At 37.7% G+C, this 22,926-nt stretch overlaps 1 protein-coding gene across 4 annotated transcripts in view; it reads right to left on the bottom strand.

The window, feature by feature from the left end:
* The window catches only part of LOC131038474 (calmodulin-binding transcription activator 4), a 209,216-nt gene that overhangs the window by 68,304 nt on the left and 117,986 nt on the right, over positions 1 to 22,926 (bottom strand). For 3 of the 4 annotated variants that reach the window (XM_057970913.2, XM_057970910.2, XM_057970911.2), the window contains exon 8: positions 13,966 to 14,448. In XM_057970913.2, coding sequence (XP_057826896.2) covers positions 13,966 to 14,448 — 483 coding nt within the window. The remainder of the gene's footprint in view (positions 1 to 13,965; positions 14,449 to 22,926) is intronic. The other variant, XM_057970912.2, reaches the window with a different exon arrangement.

The following is a 22,926-nucleotide window of genomic DNA, read 5'->3' as shown; positions in this document are numbered from 1 at the left end:
TAGGTATGCTGATACTGATCGCCCATGTTTGAGTGAGATTTATGATGGCATGGATTGCATGGTGGAGAAAATAAGAGAAGTAATAAAAAGAAAAGTAAATGACCCAACAGAAACATTTTTCAAAGTTGTGTAGAATATTATTGTTAACCGTTGGAACAAGATGACCACCCCCTTACATCTCTTAGCATTTGCTTTGACGCCAAAATTTTATAGTGCACAGATGCTTGCAACACCAAGGAGGGTGCCACCATATAGAGATGCAGAAGTTACTTCTGGCTATAGGGCTGCCTTTAAAAAGATATATGAAGATGAGGAGACAAGAAATGTTGTCATGAGGGAGTTTGGCCAATTTGTATCCACAAAAAATCATGATGTTGTAGCTCTCAATGCTAGATATGGGATGGATACTAATGAGTGGTGGTATGTACATGGTCAAGGCTCTGTTTACTTGCAGCCTCTTGCAATTAAACTTCTCTCCCAAGTATGTATCTTTTTATTTTTATTTTTATAGTTTTCCAATTGCATTTGATGCTATCATATTTTTATTTTATAATTTATAAATTTCTAATTATGTTTTAACTTTTATTTAAAACAGGTTGCAAGTTCTTCTTCAGCTCAGCCAAATTGGAGTACATACTCCTTCATCCACTCAATCAAACGTAATTGTTTGGGTGCAAAGAGAGCTGAGGATTTGGTCTATGTACACTCCAACCTTCGTTTGTTGTCACATAAGGACCTTGAATATAGTGTGGGTTCAACAAGGAATTGGGATCTAGCCCTTGAGTGTGCTGATTTAGATGCTACAGTTGCACAGCTTGCCCAAGCCTCTATAGACGAGGCAACTATGGAACTTGAAAGAGGCATGGCTAGTGGGAGTGGCATTCCATTCGATAGTGGTTCAATTGATGCTGAATTTGAATCACTTGATGACCTTGGGCTTGGGTTGGATGCTTCAGATGAAGATGAATATGGAGTTTAAACCCCATGGATGCCTTGTAATTTGAATTTTTATCGCGTCATGACATTTTCACATTTTGAAACTTGAATCAGTTGAAACTTGAACCTTGAATATTATCTTTTTTGCAAATTATGAATATGATATTAGACTTTAGTTATTAACTTATTACTGATTACATTTGCGATATATGAATATTTATTGGCATTGGCAATTATGGATTTATCATTTATCATTTATCATTTATGTATGGAAAGTCACATTGTATATTTTATTTTGTATGGATTGTATATAGATTAATAATTATATAATTATATTTTATAATTTTGATGTTTGAACATATATATATATGTGTGTGTGTGTGTGTGTGTGTGTGTGTGTTTGGACAAACCCATACCCATACCCATACCCAAGAATATTTCTTTTGCCGAATTTGAACCTGAATCTGAATCTGAACCCGAACCGGTAACTTAGGAATATTGATGATGACTGGTAATGGTATCAAGGGTTCTTTGATATCGTGCTTGTTCTATTTAATAATAAGTTTAAATCTTTAATTAAAACTTATTTAATCGCATGTCTCTTGTTGACTTTTAGGTCTTGAGTAGGGACATTACATCATCCTTGAGCCACTGCATGAACCCTTCTGGATCATATTTTCTTCTTATTCCAGATTTTAATGCATATTTCTCAATCAAGAAATTATGAACCTTATCCAAAGCTTCAAAACCAATGGAGAAATCATAGTATTTGGTGATTCTAGGCAAAAAGGTGCCTTTCTTCTGACCAGCCATGTACATTTTCTCCATCCACATAATTTGCCACATAATCTCTAAAAAGGCAAGGCGAGGGGACACATGAATTGGCAATTGGTGAGGGGCTTGTGAACAAACATACACCCTAATTATTGTATACTTTGAAAAGAAAAACCAATCACCAAAGTTAAATCTTCCCTCCTCATCAATCCTCTAAGACTTAGGCCTCAATAGCTGCATCATCTTTGGTGGAAATCTATCAATCTTATAACCGCACCACTCCACAAATTTGAACACAAAATGCTGATGAAATGTGACATAATCTGCTTCTTCACATGTGCTATCCCATAGATAACACCACCTCTGAATGGGTTGCATCTTTCCTTCATCATCAAAATATTTCAGGCATAAGTCTTGGCTCCATTCATACTTATGCTAAAACAATATCATATGACACAATAAAGAGGAATACTTGAAATTGATATCCCTTCCATTCTCTTTGATCTTAAGCATCCCCTCATTAATTTTCTGGCTAATATATGAGGCAAAATCATATTCAAGGTTGACATATTTAAGTTGTATCCTCATTCGCATCATCATTCCAACCGGGATTTTATCTTCAGCGTCCACTCCTAAAACTTGACATAGAGCAAGATATGTATTCACAAAATAGTTTTCAAATTTTGCAATTGAAAAGGGTTACTTTTCATACATCGGGATGGGTACAAGACCATAGTTCCAGTCCTTCTTCATGAATAATGGCACCTCCTTGTCTCTAAGGGTGCAAATCCTTCTTTTATAATCATTGTCAAACCTGCCCAAATCAATCTGCACTAAACCCTGACCAGTTAGACCAAAACATTCCACAATTGTCATCTTGCTGAGATCCACCATTACAGAACCATCTACATTCTTGATAGTCATGGAAGCAGGGTCATAATTTCTGGACATAAACCTTAGCAAGTCCACTTCCAAGAACACATTTGGCACAATCAACTTAGCTAAATCTAATGACCAAGGGTTGGAGAGGGGTATGCCACGATTCTTGTTCTAATAGAAATACGAAAACAACTTCCAACCCCTGATGGGGTAAACAATGTCACAACAATGAGCACAACTATCTTTGAACTCTCCCTTCTCCTTCGCACTTCCACCTGACTCAATAAGCACTTCCATTATAAGTTATATCCCATGTAAGTGCCTTCTTCTTCACTTCATTATCACCCTCTTCCTTAACAACCACCTTTTCTTCATCCTCTACATTGACTACAGGGATATTATCTGTGGGGGCTAATGATTTCCCTTTCTTTAGAGCCTTCGGTCTTCATGCAAAGGGTTTCCTAGAGTCACTTGTTGGTTCCTTCCTTTTTCAAGGAGCCCTAGGCTTCAATGGTTTTGCTTGTGCGGGCACCTCTTCATGAGATGGCGGAGCTTGGCTCTCTTGTGGTGCAAAATCCTTCTTTCCAACAAAGGATTCCCCTATCTTTAGCATGCTAGCTTCTTAATCTAACGACCTAAATCATATACTCACTAATTCTTCTAAATCAAGAAATCCTCTAATCAGCTTTCACAATTTCTCTACAATAAACTAGAATATTTCCAAGGAAAAAAAGCTAACTTACTGATTGCAGTCGCTGAAAGAAGACCAACTGGAATTCTGCCGAGCAGCTCCTCTCCAAATTGTGAAAATCCTTATCAATCTCAGCTTCGGGATGCAAAGACGAAATACTTTTGCCTACTCAGAGCATTTATAAACTTGGCTCAACGTTAAAGCTTGATTCTTTTCTGCATTTAATTAGCATGCATTGTCTTTTATTTGGCATATAGTTGTATTGCATTTTTAAACCTGAGCCATTGATATCATCTTTGATTCAAATGGACGCTCCTGATTGACCATAGAGTCCACGCTGGAATTCATTTGACTCACATATGTGCCAATTCATCATGTGGGGACCACCTTATGTCAACCAGCTTTCTCCCTGCACACCCACGGTCAATATCGAGTTTTCACTATTTATCATGCGAGGACGTGGGGGAAAGTATTCCCACTTCATACTTACTCCTCGCATACCCACGAGCATTTGGTATGCTCCACTCCAACCTTTGCGAGGGTGTGGGGTAAAGAAAACACTCAAAGCTTGATCACCCTGCACGCCCACAACAAGTTTGCATGTATCAAAAGATTCATACAAGGACGCGGGTAACATTCATTTCACAACACTTCACCCCGCGCGCCCACAACAATTTTGAGGCAGCAATAAAAACTCTACGGGGATGTGGACTAAGGATATAAGGATGAAAAAGGGCACATGCGCTAAAGGAGGGGTTTAAAGTCATGCAAGGGGGACCCCACACGAAACAATTACCAAAGGAAACCTAGGGAGAATCATAAGACATTTGCATTGGAATGCTTAATGGGAACCAATCGGTTATCAAAGGACTTTAAACACGGGGTCGATCAACCTAACGAAATGTGACCCTCAAATGCACATGACTAAAAGGAGTTTCACCGATTGAACAAGTCACTGAGCAAAAAGAAATAAGGACCACAAATTTTCAAACAATTAACCCAACAAGGAAAAATTTGCACAGTCCTAACAACTAGAATGACAACAATGATAAATAATGAAAATTGGAGCAACTGGGTGACTTACTATGATGCTCACTCCAAGAATCTTGAAGAACACACTAGAAGCCGAAATTCAATTCGAAAAGTGCTCACTCCAAGAATTTTCAAACAATTAACCCAACAAGGAAAAATTTGCACAGTCCTAACAACTAGAATGACAACAATGATAAATAATGAAAATTAGAGCAACTCCAAGAACACACTATGATGCTCACTCCAAGAATCTTGAAGAACACACTAGAAGCCGAAATTCAATTCGAAAAGTGTCATAGGAGTCCTCAAGACCAACTAAACTCACTGCCAACAACAAACATTCCCTCTGACAAGGTTGACGCTCACCAAGAAAGTTGAGGCTAACTACAAGGCTAAAGTGACTGAAAATGGGGACATTACAAAACCACTCTCATATCTCAAGAAACCAAAATCATTGTTTTATTTTATATTGTAGTAATTGCATTCCTGCTTTTGTGGTGTTTTCACTCTCTTTTTTGTGTTTTTTTTCCAATTTCAAGCCAATATTGGAACTTTGGGAGCTCATATATCACTTTTCAAACTTTCTAGACAAAAATCATGCATTTTGACCTCCTTTGCCACTTTTATCATTTTAACTTATGCATTTTTTCACTTTTTGGGTATCTCTTTAGAATGCACTTTCAACCCTCTTGCCACTTTCACATAACACATTTTTGGGTGCCCCTTTGGTAGAGCATGTGCTTTTGATCCTCATGCAACTTTTTACTTAAAACACATTTTGGGATGCCCCTTTGGTAGAGTGTGCACTTTTGACCCTCTTTGCATTTCACCTAGAAAACATTTTTGTGCACACCTTTAGTAGAGCACAAACATCACCACTAGCATGCCATTTTTCATGCCTTACACAATTTTTGATATAACTTATGCATCGAAGCTCTCATTTCCATCTTCTTTATCATTGACTATAGAATAATATTGGTTAGGGTTCAAAACACAAGATCAATGAACACAAGAGAGAGGATCTCATGACAACTAACAAGATGAGAAATGAGCAATATTTTGACATGAATATGACTATATACAAAAAAAATTGTATATATACAACCATTGGTCTGGTCTAGAGATCACGACACATACTTGGGGAGTAGAAGAATTTCTATAATCTTTAGTATCTAGAGTAGACCACCATCTTATCTATTGGGCATGGAGTCAAATACTTCCCAAATCACATAAACAACAAGACAAACACACAAATCATAACAAGATAACGCAAGACATAGAAGACACACAAAAAGATAAACAAGACTTATTTACAAAGTGAGGGTAAAGGAACACAAAACTAGTGGGTTGAGAGAAGTACAACCTTACAAGTTGAGAAGCCAACCATGGTAGTAGATCACCTACGAAAATGTGAGTAGTTATAAAGAAAGTTTAGAGGCAACATTGGGTTTCAAGCATCAAAAAGAATGGATGATAATTAGGCACTACCATTTTACTTAAACTACACAAAAGAAATATTCAATGACAATGGGATCCATGTACACGTTGATTGTACCCCAAAAAAACACCAGTTTGTTATAGATTTTCATGAACCATGAAACCCTCATATTCACTTCTTACCACAAATTTGATCTTCATTTTTTATGATTAAAATGCTAGCTTAAGATTTACTAAAATTTCTTGAATATTCAATCCATATCTCTTTTTCCATGCATAGAAGCTACCATGTCTAGAGCTAAATCAACCTCAAAGAGAAAAGCATGTTCATCATCCAACTATGGATTCATGATTTTGAAGGAAAACTTCAACCTCTTTCATTAAACATATCATCTCTAGAAGAGATATTGATTGTGAACCAAAAGTAGACTAAAATTCTCCAGCCTTTCCATGAGAAGAAACTCTGAGTAGCTCAAATAAGGACTAGCTTCACTTGAAATCAGCCCTTATGCAGTTGGGGCCTTCTTACATGGCACTAGGAAGTCCAACATAACATTGATCTCCAAATGTTTGTCTACCTTTCTCTTCATTAGGGAACATGTGATACCTAGGTAATTGCCTTGTATTTCATTTGATAATTTGATTCTTTTTCACTAAAGATCTTTCATCCAACACTATGAGATTGAGCAAAGTTGAAATATCTTTGTCTCCTTTCTAGGACTTCGCAACATAGGGAGAGGCATGTTATGATGGAAAGAAAACTTCACAGGTGGATCCATCTATGCTTTTCCCTCCTTTTCTTTCTCCCATTTCTCTTTCTTAGATTTCTGATTTTGTGAATGTGTAGATGGTAAACAAATGGCTATTCAGATCATTTACTATTTTTATCAATATCAAGTTCATATCAAATGTATCCCATTGTGGAGTCATCATTGGATTCATCTTGTAGGCATTGACAGTCACTTGAAATCCCTTTATCTACATTTTTTATCTCAATCAAATGCATCAATCTCTCCATTTTTGGTCAACTTCGTCCATCTTGACCATCAATCTCATGGAATTTGCAATAAGACAAAGCTAGAAGAGGTGCTTTCAAAGCTGGTCTTGTCATGGAAACAAGCAAATGAAACCAATTATTCTTGTTATAAGGAACACAATTTCTCTTCTATGGACCTTGATACTGTTGTATTAGAACACTCTAAGGCTTTCATCTCTTCGCTATGGTCACATCCTTGACAGCTTTCTGCAAGAAAGTATCAATAATACTTGAAGAGGCCTAATTGAATCCCTCCTTATCGTCCCTATAGGAATCATGTAGTCTTCTAAAACAGTTTCTTGATCTTGTGCTAGTATATTGCAACTACCCAACTTGTTTTGGGAAAGAAATGCAATATCTAACATAGTTTAAAAACTCATGGACTCGCCATTGGACTCGCGCGATATTTCAACTACCCAACTTGTTTTGGGAAAGAAATGCAATATCTAACATAGTTTAAAAACTCATGGACTCGCCATTGGACTCGCGCGAGTCGACTCGCCATAGACTCGCGAGGCGAGTCCTAGCGAGTCTTTCTAATTAACTCGCGCAAGTCTTTCACTTGGACTTGCAAGTCTTTTGACTAGACTCGTGCAACCCAGAAAACGCGTCAAAAAAATTATCTAAATCTTTTTTTTTCAAGTCAGTCTCATTCTCCTCATCAAAATAAATACATGAAATATAAGATTTAAGTCTTTTTCCTTTCTTATACTTCAAGTTATATTTCATGTATATATTGGCGGGATGTTTGAGAGTGGTTTCAGATCTCTAGGAATTATAATGCAAATTCTAGGTTTTAGAACATCTTTTAAATTTTCAGACTTAGTCAAATTTCAATCAGTAGGCTCATATTAACATTCTCTTGCCCTCTCTATCTCACTCACTTTATCTACCCCGAATTTTAGACCTATCTATCTCCCTATCACTCTTCCTCTATCCCCTCTCTCTACCACTCTCTATCTCAGTCTCTCCTCTCTCCCCCAAGATCTAGACCTATCATTATATGTAATTTTGTAAACATTTATAAACTTATGCTGCTATTATACATTTTAAAGTTTGAAACTATGAGTATAAATGATGAAATTTCAAATATTGAGTGTTTGGACATCATATGATGTGTAATGTTTCAATTATGGCTCTTATGTTCTCTAAATGCATTAATTTCTTTATGTTTTTTTTGGAAAACTACACTCTTTCTTTTGTCGAGTCTTTCATGAGTACGAGTCCGAGTCCAATATTTTGGTTTGCCGAGTCCATGGCGAGTCCGAGTTTTAAAACTTTGATATCTAACAATATAGCATTCACAAAGTAGCATATGTGAATTGATGTAGAAAGCCTTCCAGTAGTGGAAATTTGGTTTACCAGTCTGATTGAATCAGGTAATTGTTGGTGTACGTTTTATCATCTACCAAACATTAGAATAAGATACCCAAAGGTACTCTATCCTCTCCTGAAAAATCACTGCTGATTCCAAGGTCTATATGTGCGAACAAGCAACTTTAGTGGGATAGCTACTTGGGTAGTGTATGCTGAAAATCTCAAGGGAGACTTACGTTTACGAATGTCTTTCAATCTTCTGGACTTAGATGGATTACAGGCTCTCTCTTTATTTTTTTGATTATCTGGGATTTACTTTCAAAAAAAAAGGGAAAAAGGAGATAGGGTTTAAGAAAACTGATCTAAATCTACGAATTCTGGAGATGGTATTAACTAGGTGTTCTCGGGAAACCGCACTTTGTTTCGCCACACTAAGGACAACTACACAAAGCGGGTGCAATCTTCAATGGGTTGTGCTTATGATCGAAGTTTTGGCATACATAGGGGATAGGCTCAAACTAACTTTGCACAGTGAAATGGAAATCATCCATTCACCAAAAGTATGAGCAGAGATACACCGTTAATTAATACTCATCAAATCCTTCATTCAATTCTAACAACTTTGAAAACAAATCTAAATTAACTTCTAATTAATGTGTTGAGGAAATTGAAACCATGCTAATCACTCAAATAACAGAGATTACAAAGCCTTAAGAGAAAGCGCACATTCAATGTATTATTTGAAAAAATGACCTTCATGCAACAATATATCAAAAAACCTCACACTCTATAAATGAGAGGAGGTAGCCTTATATAGTTTTCTTGGAAAACAATGAACGACCGAGATCAAACAATGATCAAGGGCCCAGATTGAAAGATAAAACCCTAATTAGGATTTCCCAAAACTAACTACCCCTTGACCAATGAGAAAATTACATTTGGGGACACTTGTCCTTCTTGCTAAATATGAACCAACAATGAAAATAGAAGGTTGTTGCATTGTGAAGTGTGCCCTTCTAGAAACTTCTGGATAAGTCAGGTTCATTGAACCTGGACATGCTGACTTGGAACATTCCGATTGGTTGGAAGATGACGAGGCGCCACCTCACCGTGTTGGATGTCTTTTCTGAATTCTCCAATTTGTGTGAAGAAATTGTCTAAGTATGGAAATTTGATTTCTTCTTGTCACCGTTTGATTATGATTGTGAGCTTGTCTTTTAAAATTCTTCAGGAGATGAAATCCTTCAAGAAGTTGGAAATTTATTTAACTTTTCCATCTTCACCAAGTCTGAGAACTTTTCTTTCTTGATGCCTTGAGATTCTTTCAAGTGCCTTGAATTCGGAGAAGAATTCCTCTAGGCCTTCGTCATAATAGCTCTTCCCATACTTAGCCAAATTTTGGCTATCTTTATGCTTGGATGAACCTTGCTCATGGACTTGTCTTCAATTCTGAATTTAGCCTGAAACTCCATTTGTGCTTTCTGTGATGATCCCGCCTTCAGTTGCCAATTTATGTTGCCGGGGGGAGGGTAAAAAGCTCTGGATAACTCCTCACAAATATGAATTGATGTGATCTAAAGTTCAGCTTTTCAGACATTCATCGCGTTCAGCCATCATCCAAAACCTTGATCAAGGGCAGACTTCCTTGATACCATGTTATTCTCATTCACTTGGGTGGACTTTTTTGAAGTTTGGGAACCATCACATGCTCGAGGTCTTAACCATAGGGTGGACTTTCTCTGACTTAGGAACCATAAGCCTGCAGGTTAGGTGGACTTTACTCATCTTAGGCACCATTCATGCTGATGTAGGGCGGACTTTTTGAGAGTTGGACACCATCTTATATTCACCACCTTGGGCGGACTTCATCCATCTTTATGGCTCATTGCTTGAGGGCGGAGTTTGTCATCTTTGAACCTTTCATCTGCAGCAGGGCGGACTTTATCATCTTTGAACCTTTCATCTGCAACAGGGCAGACTTTGCTGAAGTTAAGCACTATCGACCTACAGGTTAGGCGGACTTTCTTAACTCCAAGAACCAAGGAGGGCGGACTTTGTTCAACTCTTCATGACCCATTGCCATCACCTTCAAGGCGGACTTTGTTCCTCTTATGCACCATATTCCTTGACCAAGGGCGAACTTGAATGGCTTCTCTCCTTCTTGCATATGGCAGACTTTGTGAGTCTTGTTCTCCATCATGGGGCGGACTTTCCTTGCCTTATGCACTTGGTCTTTGTAGGAGGGCGAACTTTCTCATGTTTACACATCACTCGCCATCTCCTTAGGCAGACTTTCTTACTTCCTTGCACCTTCTCCATCATCCATAGGGCGGACTTGCTTGGTCAGACTTTGAGAAGGTTTTGGAAACCTTGGAGAGCAGACTTCTTCTTCCTCCAAATTTCTCAGCTTAGACAAGGCGGACTTATGAGTTCACACACTACTTTGCTTGGGCGGACTTTCTCCTACATGTGCACTTTGGAGGGTGGACTTTTTGGAGAACATGACCATTGCCTTTGTACCCCGGGCGGACTTCTTGAAGTTCACCTTGGGCGGACTTTTTGAGGAACCATGAGCTTTGGAAGACTTCATAGGGCAAACTTTTTCTCCTCCATGCCACTTTACAATCAAGAGTAGGGCAGTCTTTGTGAAGAACATGACCTTCTCCATCATCCATAGGGCGGAGTTTGTAGAGCTCCTGACATACATTCACCACCAAACATTGATTAGCCATACAAAGAGAAATACTTGAAAAACTTCAAAATTTGATAACTTCATCAATTTTAGCCAGATTAACATGAAATTTGAAATCCATACTCTAGGTGACCTATCTGAAGCGTCATGACCCCTAAAATATAGGAACTTATCTTTTTGGGTCAAAACTTGAACGTTTTTTATCCCGATCGATGCAGGTCAGCGGTGCTGGTGTAAACCCTAGGTCCCCACTCCGAAAAAAGCAAAAAGTAGACATCCCTAAAAAATTGGGAAAATTTTCTAAAAATAGCCATCCCAGGGATCGAGCTAAAAATGCCAAAAACAAAACTTCCTAAAAAATAGAAAAAAGCAAAAAAACAAACTTTCCAAAAATAGAAAGTTGCTCGAATTCGGTCAAATCAATTGCGCTCTTCTAGACACTTTGACAGTGTCTAGACTCTGTTATCACTTGGCTTGCAAAAACTGACTTTCAATCCTTAAGACTCAAATCGTTCAAAACTTGACAGAACTGAGCAAAACTGAAGCGGAAGGCAACGGGACACTAACAAAAACCCTAGAAAGCATTAAAGGAGAAGGTCCCCATTCTCAATGGGATGATGTGTGAAAAAGGTCACAACAGTAATGAACCCCCTCAAGGGCTCCTTGTAGCCATTACTATCATCTTCGGCTAGTTTGACACATCTTCAAAACTTATTGAATATTCCAATTTGTGATCGAGCTAGTCTCAAGGTAGTGAAACCAATATATCGAACCTACAACCAAGGTTTCCATAAACAAGCAAACTAATACATCCTCATGTGCAACACCCAAAATTCAACATGCTGTTGTAAAAGTTGATATATACCCATCTAGATGTCCAGTGCCAGCATAAAAGAAATTGAGAATACCCACCCTTGATCCATATGGGAGTTTAAATATGCTGCTAGAACCAAAGGGCTAATATTATTTCCCCAAGGCAGGGGTTGAGCAAGTTGGTGTGGATTCTTATCTTTGATTAGTTGTTGCTTGAATTAGTTACTCATGACTTTTCTCTATGATCTCATGTGAATTTCATCTGCCAAAAAGACCTTTCTTTTAATTAGAACAGGAGTCTCTCTTGTGACTAAAAACTAAACAAATTCCTAGAACTCAATGAAGCTAACCTTTATTTATTGTTCTCAAGTATGGGTACAAGGCTAAACAAATATTCTATGCAAGATGAGACTATAAAATCTTTTAACTCGATGCAAACAATCTAAGCTGTGGCAGCTAAAACATGCGCATGTTTACTAGCTAAAAACAAAGACCAGAAACAAGAAGTACACACAAGAATAGCGATGAAAATGAACACACAATATTCACATACAAAGCTACCAATACTTAATAAAGATTGCATTAAAATGCCTTCAATAATCATTAAACTCTATCCAAATCACAAAATCACATACACAAAATGACACAAATCAACTTGAATAGCTATAAAAACCATCCGTCTCTAGTGCAAGGACAACTGAACTATCATGAGGTGAATAAACTGGTTGAATCTTCATTTGGTCAATGAGATTTTGAAGCATTCTGCAAGTCTCATTAGAGAGGATTGTTAGGAAGTATGATTTCAGAATGCGATCAACTTGGTGCTTGATGGAGCATTGTGTTGGAATGCATCTAGGCTCTTCAAAGATATCGCCATATTTTTCAATGTTCCTCAAGCGTATCCTTGGGAGTTTTTAGATGTTTCTTGAATGAGGTATGTTTCGGGGACCAGAGGACAGGGACAAAACATCTCCACCCCATCCCTTTTTTTTCTTAAAATTTGGGTACATTGTGACACCCTTGCAAAAGAACTCTAAAAGAAAATTTAAACATGAAAAAAACTTTGATATGACTTTCTAAATTTATACTACTACTCCCCAAATGTCCTTTTTCTACTCTTTGAATGTTATTCCTGTTGTTCTGCGGTGGAAGATGCCTCTTTATGGATTTAGAAGACTGAAATAATTACCTTTATTCTGCTATTTCTGTTGTAACTGTCTTTATTCTGCTGTTACCTGCTGTAAAGGGCAAACGGATGTCAAATAACAGTGATTTTACCTTGTATTGATGGCAGTTTTGCTCATAATATTATCAGGTCCATCCTAATTCTGCCCTTATACAGCTAGGTCGACCCTTGAAAAAAATCATTTTTCATGATTTTGAAAATTTAGTGACATAACAAGTTGATATGTATTGAACCTGGTTTTTGATCTATAATGTGTACTGAAATATAAATTTGACCTGTATATGAAGGAAATTGGTGCCCTCAAATCAGTAATATACATTTTTTGAAGAATATTTTTGCAAATTTATATTGAAACATATGAATATACATAAATACAGACAGACAGACGTACACGCATACACACACACACATACATACATGCTTTCAATATTGTTTTTCATCTAATGTTGTTAATAAGTAGTGTATTGTTCCATCCATATGTTGATGTGTATCCCCTGATCTTTGATTTAATCACTGGAAAGCATCAATGATTAAAACCGTGATATAGTTTAGTTGCAAAAAGAGAAATCCTCATGGTGAAACAAGTACTTTCGATCTTGTGCTCCTATCTCAGATATTAAAAAATAGGTGTAGATTGTTACTTTCAAATATTTTGTTAACATGCAAAACCCCCAAAAAAATTATTTGTATAGCATGCATAATCTTCAATCTTGTTTACTTGTTTTAGATTTTAGGAATAGATTGAATCAGAGAACTTCCTTTGCTAATTTGACAAGAGTGATTCTTCGCATACCATTCCATTTTGTGTTGTTACAGAAGTGACAAATTAAAGCGATACAAATTAAAAGATCCAATAAAAACCAAAGGAACTGACTGCAGACAAAGCATCCTATCTTTGAACAAATATTAATAATTACCGTAAACAGAATTTTTTTGCTATAGCTTGCAGAAAATTCAATCTGTTTGCTTGTATTAGAAAATGATAAGAATATTACCTCATTAAAATTTAACTAACCCAGTCACAACCCTTGAAATATTTGCTAGTCGTACTCTCAAACACTAAAAACTCATATGAATGATGTCCAACTCTACAGACAGGCAATAATAATAAATGACATGCTACAATGTACAACTCTATGATAAAAAGATACTACAAGTTTCAGAAGAGCGACCTTTGATCCTTCCTCTGAGTAGGCCCAATCAGGGCAAATCTCATTAATGCTAAAATGCTGTATTTGAGCCACTGTTACACTGGAACTTTCTTCCAATTGTTGTTCTCCCATATTATTTGGCTGCTCATGTAATATGCTATAGTAGTCAGATGGGCTGCGAGTAGTATTCATGCATATCTCTTCATTTTCTAACCATCTAAAACTATCTAATTTCCTGAACTTCTCAATGTCCTGTGGAAAAGAACTGCTTTCAGTGAGCATATTCAGTCCCGGTCCCCATTCTTCATATTCTTGAGGGAAAGAAATATCTGTGGGATATGTTACGGTGTTGCTAGTGCCTTCTACTTTATGTTCCTTTCTTTGACAAAGAGGTTTGTGTTCAAAACATCCATTTCTATTAGATGCTCCTTCTTGTCTCTCTTCTTGCAAGGATGGTTTCTGCGTCCAACCAATTATTTCATCCTGGGCAGTAAACAACAGCTCCTGCATGTTATTAGAATAAAAAAAAATGTTGAATTCTGTGCTGTGTAAAATCTTTAATTAATACACAGGAACCGTAAATAATTATTCCAAAAAAATTTAAACCTATAATGAATAACATCCACTTTCAAAAAAGGGAAATATACTTTTATTTTATACAGGCAAGTTATTATTTTGCTATTTGCAAAAGAAATCATTACTAAAATGCTAAGAAGACAGCTCAGAGAAATTTAGCATTGCTTTAATAGTCTGATAAAGGCAATATAGATTCAAATAATGCAAAAGTTAATAGAATAGTAGTGTCTTCAATGGTAGCATGATCCAATAAATAAGATAACTGTTTCATTGAGAGTTGAGACCCCCTGATTTGACAGAAAAAAATGTGTACTGTCAAACATTTTTTGCATCTCTCTGTAGACACTAGATGATGTTGAAATTGTTAATCATAGGAAAACTTGAAATCATTCAACGCTCCAACTTTTTAAGATTAGCATTCAAACCAAACAAACAATTAACTTCACCGGATTCATGTCCATAGGCATAAATATGGCTTCTCTACTGACTTCATCATCTAGAAAGTTATCTGAGATTTCTTATGTAGAAAATGCAGTAAATGCTCAAAAGAAGAAATTGAGTCCCAAGGGATTCACTATTGCTCCCTTCAGTATATGAAAGAAGAGAAGAAGAAATGGATTACAAGAGTATAAACCAAAAGTTTGGTTAACAGTAATAACACCAATTATAAATGGCAAGCACAGCAGGGGACCTTATAATAATGCAGACTGCACAGCACATCTCACTTACAAGTTACCCATAGGCCAGATTAATGAAAGAATATGGAAACTAGTATGGCACAGATTATGTCACAAAAAAATCCTACTCAAAAAATAGAAAGCTTCAATTAGTTTATTTTACATGATAAAATCTAAACAGGTGAAATGCAAAAGAAAAATAAGGGTGGCAATGTCCAGATGTATTTTCCATAAGCAGTCAAAAATAACAACCAACGTCAGAATTATAACATAAGGCTACCACTTACAAATATAGGTCAAATGTGCAAATGGTATGGAGGATTCAGCTTTAGTCATCTAGAAGATGTGATTAATGCATGGCCAAAGGTCAAGTCACAGACTGCTTGTGCACAATGTGCCTTGCAAATAACTCCTTTCTTTGTGTCCTAGCACATAGCTGTGAACTTTTTGACAAGTGAAATGATTAGAGAATATTCTAGGCACGAACCAAAGCCCAAACAAGAAGAAAAGTCTCAGTTCACAATAGCAAAGCATTGTTTGTTGTAACAAGCCCCATTTGAATATGATTTCCAAAAGAATTGGTTCTTTCCACTCTTCCACACACTGCCGAATTTCACACCTTGGATCCACCTCACTATAACAAGCTCAATTTTGGAGACAATAGCAGGAACCCGACAAGCACACAAATGTGACATAATAACAGGTTCCAAAGTAGTGAACATAAGGTAGGAAACAAACCATACGGTGGAGGCTTCTGCACCAGTCCACTCTCAACCACCTTGAATACCTTTGATGTCAAATGTCTTTGTATGCCTTCCTTCTCATGGCATTTTTCAAACTACTTGAAATTGAATTCACACCCATTATCAAACCTTCAGATCTTTATCCACTGACACAATTGATTTTCAGCCAGTATTTTAAACTTGAAAAAGTTTCAAAAGGGATCAAACATTTTTTGTTCATAAGGTATTACCCACATTATCTTTGAGAAATCATCAACCAGCAAAAGACAGTAACTCGACCAAGGATTGTTGATGATTTCTAGGATGGCTCACATAGATTTGTATGAATGAAATCTAAAGCCCCCTTTGCACACCACACCCCTCTAGTAGGAAATGTTTTTTCTCCTTTTTTTAAACAACCAAACACTCCACACATACATCTTATTTCTCCTTGATAGATGGCAATCTATGAACCATATCTCTCATGCAACAAAATGCTACCATTGTCCTCAACAATTGAGGCAAGCAAATTAATTCTAAGAAAATCAGCTAACCTGTACAAACCACCTTGCCCAATGCCTAAGGAAACCATTTTGTCCTGCTTGACATCAGTCACAATACACTTCTTTCCCCTAACAATACACTTATTTCTCCTGAATTTCACAACAATGTTGAAATTTTTTATCATCTAATTAGTAGAAAATAATTTTTTGTAAATATTTGGCATAAATTTAATATACCTCACTATGAACTTTATTGCATCATTGTAAGCAATTTGAATATCCACTATCCCTTTAATGCATGTGCTCTACCATCATCCAAAGAAAGAGAATCAGTAGTAATATGACTTGCTAATTTTAATGGCAAGAAAAATGTCAACATGCACAAAAATCAAAGAACCAACAATTGATGGCATCAGTTTTAACTTGGATGCAATAAATCCTATTATTTCTTCCTAGACTCTTACTCTGGATCAAATATCCTATTACCCTAAGCCATCAGTTTCTTATGGATAGAACATATTGTTGCTTCTAGCATTCTTTTCTGATATTCCCAAACTTATGGCAAAAATAATGCTTCATCTTTTGTTCACTTTGTAAATCAGAAATCACTTTTTTTGCTTTGCCCTTTGTTGTGACCATTTCACACATCGCCCCATTAGAATGGGGACCCCCTCTTTTTCTTTGGGTCTTGCTTTCCCTTAGTTGGGTTTTCTCTCTGCTTGTTGGGATTTGAGTGAGTGAGTGGTCACCTATGATGGCTGGATTAGGGTTTATCTCTGAAAGCTCGTATTAGGGTTTCTTTCAAGCTGAGTCTAGCCTAGTTTTGGGAGGTCATTAGTTGTGAATCAAGATGGTTAGATCGAGAAAGAGGGTGAATAGGTCTCAGGTCAGGGTAGGTCTGGATTGATGGTTTTCTTGTCAGAGTCCTGTTTTCATCCAGGTCTGAGTCGATTGAGCAGAGTCGGTGGTCAGAGAGAGATGGAAGTGGTGATTTTAGAAACTGATGAACAAATGCACTTGATGATGATTGAAGGAGTTTTGAAAGATATGACCAAGGTTGTTGACTTTTAAGGCGTAATTGAGAAAGTTGATACATTTTTTGCCTTGAAGAAGAGTTTTTAGACCTTGGGGAAATGAAGATTTTAGCCCAAATGGAGATTTTCGCTCCTGACCCTTCCAAAGGGTCCAAAGCGAAATCTTCCTTTTTTGCCTTCCTTTGACCTTGAAACCTAGTTTGACCTCACCTAGACCCAGTATAATGGAGATTTGTCTTGATTGCGATAAGAGGAAGTTGATTTGGCCAAGTTTGTGTGAGAATGAGTTGAAAGGAAGATGAAAATCAACCTAAGAAGTGATTTTCGCTCCTGACCCTTCCAAAGGGTCCAGAGCGAAAATCCTTAAAGACCTCAATTTCTTCATTATTCAGGACAAGTTTTTGGTTTCTAAGGCATGCTTGGTGATGTTTTTGAATGTTCTAGCCTTGTAAAGATTGAAAGATGAAGGATTTTAGTCAAGAAGATGTTTCGCTCCTGACCCTTCCAGAGGGTCTAGAGCGAAATTCTTGAAAACTCTCATTTTTCTCTTGGCTAAAGTCAGAATCTTGATGGAGATGCGTGAAGAAGGATCTATGTTTGCCTCTCAAAGAGAATTGGAGTTGAAAAGGTCAAGAGTCAAGCCCAAATCATGATTTTCGCTCCTGACCCTTCCAAAGGGTCCAGAGCGAAAATCTTTGTAGCCCACATTTCCTTCCCAATTTTGGCTAAGTGTTGGTTTCTAGGGCATGTTTGAAGATGAATTGGTTTGATCTTGCCTTGAGATGGAGTTGGTGGATTTTTGAAGAGCAAGATTTTGGCCTAAAGGAGAATTTCGCTCCTGACCCTTCCAAAGGGTCCAGAGCGAAATTCATCATAAACCTCATTTGTTGCCTTGAATGGACTTGAAACCTTGTTCCTAAGGTGGAAAATGATCTAATTTTGCCTCTTAAGGTGGTTTGAAGTTTGAAAAGTGAGTAATCTAGCCTAGAATGAGATTTTCACTCCTGACCCTTCCAAAGGGTCCAGAGCGAAAACCCTCTTGAAGCTCATTTCCTCCTAAGTTTGACTAAATTTTGATTTGCAGGGTACCTTGAAAGGAAGGATGGACATCATGTAGCCTTTGGAATGTTTGGAAGCATTGAAGTGTGAAGGATTTTGGACCAAAAGGGTGAATTTCGCTCCTGACCCTTCCAAAGGGTCCAAAGCGAAATTCCTAAAAACTCTTATTTTTGCATTGAAGGAGGTCAAGTCCTTGGTTTTTTATGGCGTGGATGGAAGTGAAGTAGCTTGTCTTTGCCTCTTGAGGTTGTTTTGAAATGGAGAAATGAAAAATCTAGCCCAAGTCAAGATTTTCGCTCCTGACCCTTCCAAAGGGTCCAGAGCGAAAATCTCTCTAAGATGCATTTCTTTCCTAGTTTGGCTAAAATTTGATGTCCAAGGCATAATGAGAAGGAGAATGAACTTGACCTTGCCTTTAAGAGTGTTTGGTAGCTATGAAAATGAAGGATTTTAGCCAGGAAAGGAAATTTCGCTCCTGACCCTTCCAAAGGGTCCAGAGCGAAATTCCTTACAAACCTACCCTTTTGACCTTTCCTGGGCTTAAAACCTTGTTCCTAGGGCGATGAAAGATGAGATTATACCTTGCAATGAAGTTTCAAGTTGAAAGAATGATGATTTTTGGTCAAGAATGAGATTTTCGGTCCTGACCCTTCCTAAGGGTCCAGAGCGAATTTTTTCAAAACCTCTATTTGCTATCAATTTTGTGCTAGATCAAGTGTGGGCTAAGGTAAAATCAAGGAGGAGTTGCTCCTGAGAGTGACTTTAAGTTGCTAAAAACCATTTAAGATGAAGGAATTGAGCCTAAAAAGTGATTTTTGCTCCTGACCCTTTCAAAGGGTCCAGAGCAAAAATCTTAAAATCACCTTGTTTTCCTTACAAAATCAAGTCAACTTTCACTCTTTATGGTGTGGATGAGTATGGGGAGAGGTGTTCTTGACCTGATTGAAGTTGTTTGAGGACAAATGATGAAGGAGTAAGCTCAAGTCAAGATTTTCGCTCCTGACCCTTCCAAAGGGTCCAGAGCAAAAATCCCAAAATCTTCCTATTCCTTTCAAATTTATGCTAAACCATGCCTAGACCAAGGTGAAAGATGCCCTTGAGATTGCCTTTGAGTTGATTGTTGTCTCCAAAAGTGATGATTTTAGGCCAGAGGAGGAAATTCGCTCCTGACCCTTCCAAAGGGTCCAGGGCGAAAATCCTTCAATCACCTTTTTCTCCTTGCAAAATCAAATCAACCTTAGGTTGGATGAGAAAAGAGAAGTATTTCCTTTCCTTGTGAGGAGAATTCAAGATGAAATGATAAAGAAGGGAGCTACAAACAAGAAATTCACTCCTGACCCTTCCAAAGGGTCCAGAGCAAAAAACCCTAAAACCACCTTTTCCTTCAAAACTTGAGTGAAGTCAGGCCTAAACAAAGATGAAAGAGGCTATTTGAAATTCCTTGGAAAGATTTTTGACCATCAATGATGCATATTTTGAGTTAAAATGAGAATTTCGCTCCTGACCCTTCCAAAGGGTCCAGAGCGAAATTCGGGATAGGTCCTGTCCCTAGCTAAGCTTTTGAGCAAATTTGACCTTTTTGGCCTTGTGAGGATCAAACCCATATTGCCAAGTTGAGAAGTGGATTCAAAATAAGGGAGTCTAGATGAGTGAAGGAGATTGAAAATTAGGCCTAAAGGGTGAATTCCACTCCTGGCCCTTCCAAAGGGTCCAGAGCAAAATTCCCAAAATGCAATGTTTCCTTCAAGATGGTGTTGAGCCAAGTCAATGGTCAAGGCAAATGGACCTTGGAGATTGCCTTAAAGAAGGTTGTTGATCGAGCAAAGGTGAGTTGTGACCTAAAGGGTGAATTTCGCTCCTGACCCTTCCAAAGGGTCCAGAGCGAAATTCCCATTTTCACCTAATTTACCCATGTTAAAGGCTAAAAAATCAAAATCCTAGGCTTTGTTAGGCCAAAACAAGCGTATGCTCGCCTTCCAAAGGTTTTTGAAGTGAAGAAAATGGGGTAACTGAGGCCTAATCAAGAAAATCGCTCCTGACCCTTCCAAAGGGTCCAGGGCGAAATCCTTAAAGACACCTATTATTCACCTTGTTTAGACTTAGTCGAAGGCAAGTTGCAAAATTATGATGACAAGAACATGAAAGATGGCAAATCTAGGTTGTAAGGATGTTGATTAATGAAGTAAACAAGCCTAGACAAAAAGTTCAAACAAGCCTCCTCGGAGAGACCTAAACTATGAATATTCTAATGCCTAAGGAGAATGAAAATTCATCAAGCCTTGATCAAGCTTTAGCATTCGTTAAGATGGCCTATAGTTTTTCATTAAATTTGCCAATTAAACACATTTGGGAGACTAAGGCAAATTCACATAAATTGAGGCACTTATAAATGGATCAGTTAACTTTTCTAAGCCTTGAAATAAATGAAGAATCCACCTTAGCTTTGAAATTAATTTAAAAAATTAAAAAATCATATTTGAGCGCTCAAAATTCATTATTGTGCCTTTGCAAACAAGTCGGCCATGCTTGTGGAGGAGTTTTTTCAATTTATTTAAGCCTTCAAGTCGGCCTTGAGGCAAAGCAAGGTGAGCGCCCTATATATGGGAGGTGTGTTTTGACAATTTTAAATCATTCATTCATTTTCCCTTGTGCGAACTTGAAGAGCAGATTTGGAGGTGCGAAATTGAGCATGTTGGAGGATAATTTCCAGATTTTGGAAGATATTTGAAGGCTGGTTGAGGGCGAACTTCTTCTTGAAGGCTGATCGAGGATTGATTCCATCAAAGAGAGGACAAGAAATTCAGATCAAACATCTTTGTCCAGCAAATTCTCATTCTTCCTTCATTCATTTTTCAAGGTTGATAGCTAAAAAAATCAAGGAAGAGGTATGTATAATCAGATTTTTGAAAGTTTATTCAAGATTTAGTTTGATTTTCCATAGCAATCCTTTGAAAATCTAAGTCTTGTACAATCTGATTTCAATTCTCAATTAATATTAATTTAAAAATTCATAATTTTAGGATTTATCACATTATTTTCAAATTAATATTTAGTTATTTCCTTGAAAGGACTTAAATCCCATACCTTAAGGTATTATGCTCAAACCCTAACTTTAAGCTTTTGTGTAGGTATCAAATGACGACCCCCAAGGCCGGAGGATCCACTACCCGACAGGCTCTCATCAAGGAGGATCAGAAAAATGATGAATTGGAGACCAGGATCGTGTCCAAGTGGAGCAATATCGGAGACACCAATCTAGGAAACTTCAATGTGAAAAAGTTTCGGGAAGCGCCGTACATCGGCAAGCCGTCACCTATTGCAAAGAAGATAATTGAGAGTGGCATCATCAAGGCTGCAGGTTTCCCTCCAGCAGTCAAGTGTCATGAGTTGATGATCGAGTGTGCCCGGCACTATGATTCACACTCAAGGACGATCGTAGCCGAGGATGGAACTATCCTAGCCTACCTTTCAGAGGAAGCTATAAGCGAAGCTTTTCATCTCCCGGAGCATAAAGACATGATCTACAAGAGCTTGGAAGGAGCTAGGTCTATCTACAAGGATGATCCTGATTCCTGTCTGAACTTCATCAACAAGAATTGGTTGCTCAAAAGTCGACCTCGCTTGAACAAGATTCCCAATACACCGCATAGAATCGACTTCCAAGAAGAATTCAAGGACTTGATAACCTTGCTCAATCGGGTCACGGGTGCCTCTCAAGCTTTCTTCTTCGACAAGTGGATGTTCTTCTTCATACAATTGATCGTCCAAGGAAAGGGAATGCTCAATTGGGCTAGAATCATTAGCAACTGCCTGGACGTGCAGTTGAGAAGACTAAAGCCTACCAAGTCATTTCACATGAGTTCATATGTTATATATGCCTTGATCAGAGGTTTTGAGTATGCAAGACTACCTCACAGAGGAGTTGTTGGAAGAGGACCCGGAGAAATAAGAGTTTGTGATTCTTATGTTCAACTGCATCATCCGCCAGTAAGTGACTACAAGCTAGTCAATGACACCTTCACGATGTATATCACCAGGACATTGCAAGGAGGGATTCGCAATCGACTGTCTCTGGATGCACAGGAGCTCGTGAAGAAGCATGGTGCATGGTTCATTCAGTTTCCAAAATTCACATACATCAGAGTTCATGGATGTCCTTCACCTCCCTACATGTTGCTGAGATATCCTACAGACAAGATAATACTACTTGACGTGACTAGGCAATTGGCAACTTAGGCAAAGGCATCAAGACACAAGCATGGAAATAGAATTCTCGTACCCATCCTACTAGGGAACTCAGTTGAAGTGTGTCCTTATACTCAGGCCGCGGAAGATGCGGAGAAGGAATTATCTCTATATTCATTCACATCCTTTGCCTCAAGGGATAATTTTGATCCTCATGGTCATATAG

The sequence above is a fragment of the Cryptomeria japonica genome, chromosome 10, assembly GCF_030272615.1.
Source record: "Cryptomeria japonica chromosome 10, Sugi_1.0, whole genome shotgun sequence".
Lineage (NCBI taxonomy): Eukaryota > Viridiplantae > Streptophyta > Pinopsida > Cupressales > Cupressaceae > Cryptomeria > Cryptomeria japonica.
This window is presented reverse-complemented; position numbering and strand designations above follow the sequence as displayed.